The 12,657-nt window shown below is 35.0% G+C and overlaps 1 protein-coding gene across 1 annotated transcript in view; it reads left to right on the top strand.

Moving 5' to 3' along the window:
- LOC131855473 (heterogeneous nuclear ribonucleoprotein L) overlaps positions 1 to 12,657 on the top strand; it is a 528,919-nt gene that overhangs the window by 446,590 nt on the left and 69,672 nt on the right. Inside the window, exon 5 of the mRNA XM_059206751.1 lies at positions 7,453 to 7,504. Coding sequence (XP_059062734.1) covers positions 7,453 to 7,504 — 52 coding nt within the window. The remainder of the gene's footprint in view (positions 1 to 7,452; positions 7,505 to 12,657) is intronic.

Below are 12,657 nucleotides of genomic sequence, written 5' to 3'. Positions count from 1 at the left end.
AACGTGGTAAGATCCCATGATTTTTACTAATTATATATTAAAGTTTCATCAAAATCCGTTCAGTAGTATAAACATCCTACCATTCACACTAATAATAATCTCATAACAATTCATACAGCCCCGTTTAGTCCCTAGTTAATGTAGCTATCTACTACTTTTAACATCCAAATATGTATAACTCAAAGGTGACTGACTGACATAGTGATCTATCAACTCACAGCCCAAACCACTGGACAGATCGGGCTGAAATTTGGCATGCAGGTAGATGTTATGACGTAGGCATCCGCTAATAAAGGATTTTGATTAATTCTACCTCCAAGGGGATAAAATAGGGGATGAAATTTTGTATGAAACTTTGTTAATTTTAAACCGATCGGGCTGAGACTTTGCATGCATAAAGCTACTATGACATATGCATTCCCTAAGAAAGGTTTTTGATAAGTTCCACCCCTAAGGGGAGAAACTAACGCGAGCGAAGTTGCGAGCAAAAGCTAGTAAATCTAATCGGTATTCCTAACCCGAAGACCAGTCCCCACAATCAGCACCCGTTCACGTATATGACGGATGGAAATTAGAAGATCTTCCAAGATACGTAGCATAATTATTATTCAAGAGAGAGTACAGTGGCGTGCAATAAAACAGCCCAACAAAGTGCTACGTTCCTTTTTGTACACACACTAGATGTAGTAGTCGAGGAGAGTCTAGAAGCCTCCCTCGCCACGTACGCGATGTTATGTGCACTGTGTGCCAGCAAAAGTGTACACTAAAATTTTATTGACTCGCGGATAGAAGAAAATAAAATTGGACGGTGCTCGCCATAGGTGGAATGGTCACAAAAGGCGTTTACGATGCAGTATAAAATGATATTTGTGTGTACAATTATAAGGTGTGTTTTAAATTGATATCATGTAGTTGTTATTATTCAATGTACTCAAGGCACTTTGTAATGATTTTTGAGTAAATTGACATATAGAAATAATCTTTATTTAATACAAGCACTTTTGAATAGTCTCATTTTTTTATTCTACCACTCATTCGAAGCGTAGACTCATTACAAGAAGAATAAGTAAGAAACTTGTGTTGTTCTTTTAAATAAATCTTGTTCTATCTAAATATACATTGACAAGGATTAGGCATGCGATAATCAACATAGAAACCGCTATGTACTTAATCATTGTCAATCAGATAATATGTCAGTGAATTTTAAGTTAGATTTTATTCTACAAAAACATTGTTATTGAATAATATTGAATAATTCCGTATTTTATACTCTATCTGCAGAATACCAGCGTCGTGGCACAGCAACGACATATGCTGAGCGGAGACCTATTTGGTACTATCTAATTGGTACAATGCTATATATAATTAAAAAAAATTAAATAACTTTTGTTATTGTTATGTGTACCAAATAAACTTATTTTGTTTCTTTCTAAAAAATATATACTTTCACGTACACCAAGTGTACAGAGTGCTGCGCACGTCACAAAGCACGCGAGACAATCTGCCAGCGGTTGTCTTACCAGAGAGCTATTTTGCACTTGAGAGCTAAACCCGTTTGTGGAAATGGAGCCGCGGATACTTGTTTCATAACACCACTCATTTCATGATGGGACATACATACATACATAGAAGTTGAATGTAAGCGCAAAAGATGAAAAATACATTGTGTTGATGGTGAACTTTTTTTTTAATTTGATGGAGTGGTATCAGATGAGTTTCAAAATCGTATGATAGTGGTTACCTTGATTGGAATGGTAGTGAGTTCGAATCTCGCAGTTAGAAATAGAAATAGAAATAATCTTTATTCAAATAAACTCATTACAAGCACTTTTGAACAGTCATATTTTGATTCTACCACTCATTCGGAATGCAGATTCATCACAAGAAGAATGAGCAAGAAACTTGTGTGTTGCTCTTTTTAATAGATGTTTTTTTATAAATATATAAATAATTAACATAATAATCGCTACACACTCATTATTAGTGTAATCAGATAATATTGTCAGTGCTATTTTTAAAGGATTTCAAGTTTTTCTATAAAACATTATTATCGTTAACGAATTCTTCAATTTTATAGTAAGCTTTTTTGCAAAGGAACTGTTTTATTTTACATTTAAATCTTTTTTCTGGCAGATTTATAACAGACTCTGGTATTTTATTGTAAAACCTTACGCAATTGCCATAAAACGAATTACTAACATTAGCCAAACGACATTTAGGTAAAAACAGTTTATTATTGTTACGTAAGCTTTTATTGGTGCAATCACTAACTCTTTTGAAACTGTCTATATTCCTTCTGGCATACATGATATTTTCATAAATGTATTGAGAAGCAACGGTGAGGATATTTGATTCCTTAAAGCACTCTCGCAATGACTCCCTGGAACCCATACCATAAATGGAGCGAATGGCCCTCTCTTAGAGATTCGCTTTGTTTGGCAATTATTATTGTTGATATGGTTGGATCGAGAAAAAGACGATAACTTTTAATTCTTCTTATATTTTAGTTTAAACACATATTTTGAGCAGTACAACGCAAGTGACAGATGGAATGATGGATGCGTAGGAATGAAGATCATATCCTAAGGACGGTGTTGACATATGAGTGTGGATGGTTATAAGGGTAGAGGAAAACCGAAAAAGAGATGGTTGGACTGTGTAAAAGATGATATGGTGAGAAACAGAGATGAATGGAAGAGAAAAACATATTACGACGACCACAAATAAATGGGATAAGGAAGAATCAGATGATGAACGCAAGTGACAGAGATGAGAGACATGGAAGAGAAAAACATCATTACTTAGGAGCCGATCCCAAAACAACAAAGGAGATAAAAAATAATGGAAGAAACATTATCATCTGCCCATTATAACCACACAGTCCACATCTCATTTGTAAACACCTTCATATGTAACTTAAAATATTATCCTCGTTCCTACGCATTACATGTCCATACCATGATAGACGATTACTCTTCAACCTCTCTGACACCGGCGCCACTTTCATACTTCCTCTAATGTATTCATTCTTTATCTTATCCATTCTTTACCCAGGCACGTTGACCCCATAAAATGTTAAAAGTTATTGCATCCACTGAAGCATTGTGCGCGTTTCAGTTCTGGCAGCCGCGTGGGTGCAGACAACCGAAAACAGTATATTAGAGTGCGGTTGTTTAGCACGTCGGAAGAATGCTCGGCGAATTTACAGTGCACTGGAATTCTTTGTGACAACTGCGGTCGGCCTCGGTGGTTTAGTGGTTTAGCCTTACTTACGATGGTCGCGGGTTCAATTATAATTTCATGAGTATGATTGTTTGTATCGGTTTGGGTGTTTTCTATGTATATTATGTATGTATTTACGAAAAATATATGTATTTATATCAGTCATCATATATAACACAGGCTTTAGCTAGATTAACTTGGGTCTAGATGGCTCTATATGTAAAAAATACTGCTGTTTTCTTATGTAATTATATATTAATATATTAATTATATATTCTTATTTATTAAATGGGGCTTTTATGGGAATGGGTATAAAATTTACAATAAGATACTCAAAGATATACTGAAATTACTTAACAAGCTGATGTTTAGAAAAAGTTAATGGGTCTTTTATGAGAATGGGTATAAAATTTACAATAAGATACTCAATGATATACTGATATTACTTTTAAATAGATTTTGCTTAGTAATCCGATAATAATGTTGTTTATTTGATTTAAAGACCATGCAATGTGAACCTAATGTGTCGCTAGTTTACAGAAAATAATATTTTTTATAAGGTATTTTAAATATATATAATATTTTAAACAATGATAATAATAATGTCTCAGAACAATTCATACAGCGCCATCTAGTTTAGTCCCAAGCTAAGCAGAGCTTGTGTTATGGGTACAACACAACTGATACAAATACATGGATACATTTTTGTAAATACATACATAATGTACATAGAAAACATCTAAACAGATACGAACAATCATACTCGTGAATACATGTTTGACCTTGAGAGGAATCAAACCCGCGACCATTGGAAGTAAGACTGTGCTAAACCGCAAGACCACCGAGGCTGTCAAAAAGAAAATATACATAGTCACCAAAATTTCACCATAACATTATGGCAGTATGTTTTAGTATGTCCCACAGTAGTTGTATGGTATCTAAATCATGGAGTTGGCGCCTCCACGACGGTCGCAATTGCCAAATTTTTGATTAATACAACCATGAGGAAAGCATGGAATTCTTTATGTATTACCATAAAATAAGAGTTACTGTGAACGCCGCAATGCATGACATTTTGTTCCTTAGAATGTGTTTCTAAGCAACTAAATGTTTTATGTTATAATATTAATATTAACACAAACACAATACATAGATAGATCACAGATAGATAAATTCCGGGTGAATGGGAAATAGAAATAATCTTCATTCAAATAAACTCAATATAAGCATTTTTGAATAGTCATATTTTTTATACTCGCACTCATTCGGAATCCAAACTCGTCACATGAAGAACGAGCAAGAAACTTACGTATTGTCTGGTCTTTTAAATAGAAGTTGTTCTAAATAAATACACATTAACAAGGATCTAATCCTTGCAACAATGAACATATATAGAAACCACTATGCACTCAATCTTTGTTCAATCAAATACGATTGTCAGCGCTATGAATTTTGATTTTTGAAGTTAGATTTTTCTATAAAAAATTTGTTTAGTCTCGATGGCCCCAGTGACGTTCCCTCATGCTCATCTTATCATGTTCCACTGGTGCCCCGCCGCCAAATCATTAACGCAGAAGAGTGACACCCCCCCCCTGACCAGCATAAATCATTAACGCAGAAAGGTACATAATTCCCCCCCCCCCCCTTTCTTCCGGTCGAACTAAGACAGTCTGCCAAATCGTCGAGATCCTCCTTTATTGATTAAGTAACACATTTATTAGACACGATGGATCAAGTGACCTGACAGTTCATCCATATCAGTATCATCCTCCATTGCTGCCTGATAAATCCAGCATAAATCATTAACGCAGAAAGGTACATAATTCCATTAAAAAATTCCTTATTACCAACAATTATCTCCCCTTCAGTCGAAGTAAGGCAGTCTGATAAATCGTCGAGTTCCTCCTTTATTGATTAAGTAAATGATCACAGATTTGTTAGTCACGACGGGACAAGTGACCTGACCTTGATGTTCATCTTATCATCCTCCACTGGTGCCCCGCCAACGTAAATCATTAACGCAGAAAGGTACATAATTCCATTAAAAATTCCCTATTACCAACAATTATCTCCCTCTTCAGTCGAAGTAGGGCAGTCTGATAAATCGTCGAGGTTCTTCCTGTATTGATTAAGTAAATGATAGATTTGTAGTCACGATGGGATAAGTGATGTGACCTCATGCTCCACTGGTGCCCGCCAGCATAAATCATTAACGCAGAAAGGTACATAATTCCATTAAAAATTCCCTATTACTAACAATTATCTCCCTTTTCAGTCGAAGTAAGGCAGTCTGATAAATCGTCGAGTTCCTCCTTTATTGATAAGTAAATGGTCACAGATTATTTGATCTGATTATTTCATGTCACGATGGGACAAGTGATGTGACCTCATGTTCATCTTATCATCCTCCACTGGTGCCCCGCCAGCGTAAGCCGTTAGCACAGAAGAGTGTATCATTCCATTAAAAATTCCTATTACCAACAATTATATGCTGTCGCCTATCAAAGTAAGGCACTCTGCTAAATCATCGTGGTTCTCCTTTATTGAAATTGATCGAAGATTATTAGTTACGACGGGACTAGTGTGTTCATCTTATCATCCTCCACTGCTGCCTGGCCAGCATAAATCATTAGCGCAGAAAACTGCATAATTCCATTAAAAATTCCTTATTACCAACAATTATCTCCCACCACCTGTCAAAGTAAGTGTGGTACATCGTCGAGATCCTCCTTTATTGATTAAGTAAATGATCACCGATTTTTCCAATTTAGACGAGGCAAAGCAATATCCATTTGGGTGGGTAATAGACATTCTGGACCCAAATTGGGGTCACCGGCGTGCCCCAGGGATTTATCCCGGCCCGGCTATTAGTCCCGGCGATTAACACAATCGTTGACATTACTTGTTTTCCCAATTAAACTCATTTGGGAGAGATTTAAAATCAGTGACAGCTGTGGATGTAATTGTCTTATCATTAAGATTCAATCATTGTTAAGGTTGATGACCTCTGATCTAGTGGTTTAGTACGTCTAGCCTTACGTCCCGCGGGTTTGATTCCTCTCATTGAGATTGTACCTACTTATATCAGCGACAGCTGACTCAGCTCCTATAGCTAACTTTGTATGTTATTTTTTTATTACCTATTGTGTGTATTATTTGTATATTATATTGTTTTAAGTTGGCAATTCAAATTCGAATTCAAAATATATATATGTAGGTATATTACAGACTCTTATGATATGTTAAATCTACCGTCAGTTCGGAATGATTTCGAGATGAGAAGAACTGACAAGAAACTAAAAAATACATATTCAGACATACTTGAATCTCTTTTTTTGAAGTCTGTTAAATATAGTATATGGAACGACCCCAGAGTGACCCCGACGCCACCTAAAGTACATAAACACAGTAGATCAAGCCCCCACTAAATAAATCAGCCGGCTGCGTCCGCATGTTAGTTTTTTTTTTAAGAGTAATGGCCTGAAAACCAGCGCTCAAGAAACAAGCAACAACCTCAATGAGGGTCACGTACAGGTGCCCTGATATCAGCAACAGCTGAGGCATTCTCTATAGCCAATTTTATATGTTATTTTTTTATTTCCTATTTTGTGTATTATTTGCATTAAGTTGGCAATAAATTAATTGTCTGTCTATAAAAGATTTAGACGTACTTAAGAATCTCTTTTTTTGAAGTCTGTTAAATATAGTATATGGAACGACCCCAGAGTGACCCCGACGCCACCTAAAGTACATAAACACAGTAGATCAAGCCCCCACTAAATAAATCAGCCGGCTGCGTCTAACCGGCCGGGCCGGGCCGGGCGGTCGACCACTCTTACCGTCGCTCGTTTAATTAATCCACCTACTTTCAATTTACCATTATACACTATGTTTGTTTTTAGTTTTAACTAGCTGTACTCGCGATTTCGTCCGCGTGGAAGTTAACTTTAAATTTCTAAAATAAAAGTAGCCTAAGTTACTCCTTATTACATCAGCTACCTGCCAAAAAAGTCCCGTCAAAATCGGTCCAGCCATTTCAGAGATTAGCCGGAACAAACAGACAGACAGACAAATTGTAAAATATGTTATTTTGGTGTATGTATCGGATTTATATTCATAGGCATGTAGTAAAAAATGGTTATTTCAGTATTACAAACAGACACTCCAATTTTGTTTATATGTATAGATTATTGTTATGTATAATAATATATATTCCTTCTATTGTTTCAGCCTGAAAGATTGAATGTGTTCAAAAATGACCAAGACAGCTGGGACTACACACGTAAGTAATTCCTATCATATACATATGTATATATATGTATATATATATATATATATATCGCAACTCAACTCAAATGCTGTCACAACTAAAAAAAAATCTTACATTTGAGTTTGATAATATTGATACAAAAAAAATTACTTTAAAAAAAGACCTAACGAAATTTGTACTATAGTACAGACATAAATTAGTGTAATTTACAATTAAATATTCTTTATTGCACTTAAATAAATTTTTTAGATATGTTAATTATAACTAATGTATAACAATTTAACATACTAGCGAGAAATGTGTTTTAAAATCCTACCTTCATTTTGCTCTCTTCTCAATCTAATCTGTGTATATAAAAATGAAATCATCACAATCATCATCATCTCGGCCCGAAAGACGTCCACTGCTGGACATAGGCCTCCCCCAAAGATCTACACGGCGATTGGTCCTGCGCTTCTCGCATCCATCGCCTTCCAGCTTCCTTCCAAAAATGCTATTAAAACTCGAGAACGAAATTTGGCTAATTCTAGTCTTGAAGTATTCGTGAAAATACAGGAAAGGTTTATACGGCGATAAAATATGAAGAAATTGCATGTAAAATAGTAAAAACAACAATTTTATTTTCCCATACCAACTGTCAAACAGGGTGTGTTCAGATATTTGTAGACTCACAGCTAGTATGTTTATATATTCAAAATTTAAATGTATCAATACTTGGGCGAAACAGCCAATAGGTTTTGACATTATTAGAGTGGAGTTCCGATGTATGGTTATAGATTTGTTATGTGACGCAAGAATCATTGTTTTTTAACACGTTCAAGACCGCATGCCCATCGGTGGGGCACTACGCAACGAAAGTAAAACACGTTGGGACCTGGTGATCACCCGTGGGCACTTTAATTCTAATAAATCTATGACAGATTCCCAATTTTTTTGAGTCGTAGACCCCTTGCCATTTCACCCCAAATTCTTACCTTTTATTGGTTTTTTGTAAATTTCTAACTGTACTACAGTTAGTAAGTTTAGTGTTAAAAACATAAAGTAAAAACAACAAGATGATCGCTGTCGTAGACCCTTTGTAGTTTGTCATAGACCACTGGGGGTCGATATAGACCAGTTTGGGAATCACTAATGTCCCCTAGATTAAATAATGTCTACCTCAAATTATTGTACACTAAAAAAAGCCGGTCTCTAAGTGAGAAATAAGAATTTTCAATGCGGTCTACAACGTGTTAAAATCTAAACTCTACGTACGATACGATACGTGTATAAATATGATAGGCTTTTAATCTCCAGGAGCCAAAAACTGTGGTTTCCATTAAGAATCTCGTAAAAGTCTGTATATAGTAACTTTATACTGAACTGAACGGTAGAGGAAAATTATTAATACTAAAAAGTTGACGTTCCTTAGCGGCTAAAATGTCCTACTTGAATAAATCATTTTAGGTTTGATTTGAGGTGTTATTTCCTAGGAAAGATATATTTATTATTACTAACCATTTTAAAATTGTAAAGTAGGAGGTGATTTCTTTGAAAAAAAAAATATTCTTGCGTCACATATATATATAATATAACAATATATAAATGATAATATGTGATTATTTCCTTAACTAATCTTTTTATTATTATACTATAATTTAAAAAAAAAACTTACTTGTTTATCTTTGAATTACTCTATAGGTAAGTCATAAGGTGGATTTACACTAAACTACCGCTGGTACCATTTACTCCGTTAGTCTAAGTCCGCCTTTAAATTGCATGTATTTATTAACACAACGATTTTAAATTACAATGAAATACATAACAGAACTCAAAACTTTACAAAATGTCTTTACATACTGAATTCTCTCATATGATTAACTAAGTAGTGTCATTAAGTAAACAACTTTGCATATTCGGCTAGTCATAATACACAATTTAGATATTTTGCAAAATCACAATTAGAGTGGTTTTTTAAACTTTCGTGAGACCCAGTTAATAATATAAGTAATAAACAACTAGAGTGAATTACGAGTTAAAATCTGGCCGATACAATCTTCGTGTATCATATTATATATCTGACTGACTCCATCATCATCATCTGCTTCTTCTTATCCATTTATTTGGGGTCGACGTAATATGTTTTTCTCTTCCATTCACCCCTGTTCGCAAGTCATCTCGTTATATATATCTGATTGACTCTAGTGAACGTAATAGCAATGTTAAACCAAAAATTAATCCGAGAGACAGTAGGTACGCCACCTGCGGCTTTGGATTCGAATACCATATACAGAAATGTGGACATGTCAAATGTTGCGTGCACCACAACATCGACAATTGACAATACCTCTGACAACTCCATCGTGAATTGTAGTCGTGATGGTATATTTGTAATTACAGTTGAATTACAGGCACTGTAACAAATAAAATAGTTAGATAATAAGATTAAACTTAATAAGACAGTGTAAATTAAGGTGGACATATTTTGCAAAAACCCGAAAACCACGTAGTGAAGAAGTGCCTTCCCATGACTGCAATAAAAAAAAGAGAACAAGGCAGACTACTAACTACCTGGCTGACCAATACCCATAGGGACATGAAGGAGTTGGGAATGTCAAATGACGATGCTTACCAGCGAAATGTATGGCGCCATGGATGAAGAAGAAGACTAAAAAGCTAAATAACTTGAATTATTTAAATACATACATAGGACATTTTACTATACAATGGAATAATAATTTGTCTAAAGTATATTCAGAATATAATTACGTTTCGTTGAAGGTATTTTTAGAAACTGTGTTTAAAAGAAGTAAAGATTACTCTTCTGCTTCGAAATACCCTAAAGGTGTGTCAAAAAGACGGACAAAAGGGTATTGTGTCGTTGTAAAGACCGCTCAGTTCCTCTAACAATATTCAGTTAACGCGCCGGTACAAGAAACTGGGGAAAATTCGTTTTAAAACTCGTGTCTCGAAAGTTTACAAAAGCTGTATCGTCTTTTGTGGGACTGTTTGGCTGTGAGTCATTATATTTTTCGTTATTGCATCAGTTAATGAGGTAGATGCAATTTGTGTCTGTATATTTGTTATTGATGTAACGATATCTTCAGGACAGCTGAGTGATCAGAGGTATTTATATATAATCGTAAAGTTTTTAAAGATAATTGCCAACTTTTGACGTCTTAATGAAAGCTATATCTAACATGAGATTTTGCTAGGTATGTTTGAAGTCAAGGTGGCAAAGAGCGAGACAGTGACTCGGATAGATTTTAGTTTGTTATCGGTGTTTCCGTCATCGAATGTTCAGTTAGACTTGTAAATTGGCTCGCAAAATTTTTGACGTTGCCCAAATTCATACTCTTTTAGGTCTGTGTTGTAGAATTAGGTCACCATGTAAATAGCTTACGTATGTTCATTATTTAAAATTACTGGATAAAGAAGAATAATTTAAACTTTTACCTTTCTTCTCAACATCTTATTACTGAGATGATTAAGCCGTCAATTTCGAAAGTCGATTTCCACAAACTAAAGTCGCAATTTCCGCATCCACGGTTCCGACCGCCCACAGAACGGAAGCTTCTTCAGAAACGGAATCTATTTTGAGGATTATGTTTATCGCATCAATTAGGTTTGTGGAGATAAAAAGACAGCGTAAAATGTTGTAGTTATCTGTGCCAAAAGTCTACACGATATAACTCTACAACTGACAACGAGAATGAGGAGAATCTTATATTATAGTTACAACGTTGTAACTAAATTATTAAGAGAAGGTGTAGAATCTAGATCCAAATTAGACTCTAGATGGATGGAAATAATGATCCTATACCTATTCCAAATTTTTGCTCCGATTCGAACGTAAAAATCCGAGAATCCACTTGAGTATACAAATTAACGTGCGAAATGTGCTAGAATGTTCCAAATAAAAAGGTTGCGTTCTCAATTTAAAGATAAAGATAAAGATTTTTTAAAACAATCATAAAAAGTTACAATTGATCTTTCAATTTAAAAAGCAACGCAATTATATAAATGCCTATTGTCCCTTTAGGGGGAATAATATTTTCTCATTGTGTCCCGTCAATCGCAAAGTAAAAGTAAAAAGTCGGTAAGCCCTATTGTAGCATCCATTAAATTCTCCAGCCGCAAACCGTGACAGAAATGGAAAAGTTCCAGTTAAGTGCCAAATGTTGATGCGCTCTGCATAAATTTGCACTTTTTCACATTGGCCACAGCAATAATTCAGATATCGTTGACCAACGTAAATTGAGCTTTATGCTTCCACTCCACTATAATGTATAGTTGTATTGTTCTTTACACACGTCGTTTCCAATTAAACACTTGGTTTTGTAATTGCGTTTGATAGTATACTGAGTTTTATGGTTTGGAGTGACAAATAATATAGTTCTTAAATTATAAAAATAATACCCCTAGATAATTCACAGAACGTCATCTAGTCCCAAGGTAAGCTGAGCTTGTGTTATAGGAACTAGACGATTGATATAAATATGTATATATAGACATGTTTGAAAGACATTGTAAATTCATACGTAATACACATAGAAAGCACCCAGGCCGATACAAACCCGCAACCATCGGAAATCATGTGCTGTTCTAAACCTCTAGCCCACCGAGGCAGTCAAATTTATAAAATAACCTTTCTTTTTTGTCAGTTATATTAATTCAATAACATTATAAAGTATCTGTGTTCACTGGTCACAAAATGTTCCTCTGTGAATAGTGTAATAATTCATGCAGATTCCGAATGCAATGGCCATTGGGATGAGACAAAGGGAATTAGATTAATATTCGTACGACTACCGATCGGTATGCGCTGCGGGAAAACATTGCTCGAGGAAGATACTCGCGCTTCAAATGTTCAACGAATTCCAGATATTAACAATTCTGTTCGAAACAAATTTCGCAAAGGAAGGATTAAAATAAAATATTCAAATTTAAATAATAACTATGGAAATCTGTAACCATAAAGACTTCATTGTAGAAAACGACAGAGTCAGGTTTAGGATCGGCAACGCGCATTTGACGCCATGGTTTTTTAGGTGTCCCTAGGCTACGGTAACCGTTTACCGTGAATACGTATGCTTGTTTGCCACCATCGTAGAATAAAAAAAAACATAAAAGGACGAAATAATAAATGCATGACATGCTTGGTCCTAAACTTATTCCAGAATGTT

The sequence above is a fragment of the Achroia grisella genome, unplaced genomic scaffold (assembly GCF_030625045.1).
Source record: "Achroia grisella isolate CSIRO2021 unplaced genomic scaffold, CSIRO_AGI_Agris_v1 utg1433, whole genome shotgun sequence".
NCBI lineage: Eukaryota > Metazoa > Arthropoda > Insecta > Lepidoptera > Pyralidae > Achroia > Achroia grisella.
The sequence above is the reverse complement of the archived record's forward strand: the minus strand, read 5'-3'. Positions and strand labels throughout refer to the sequence as shown.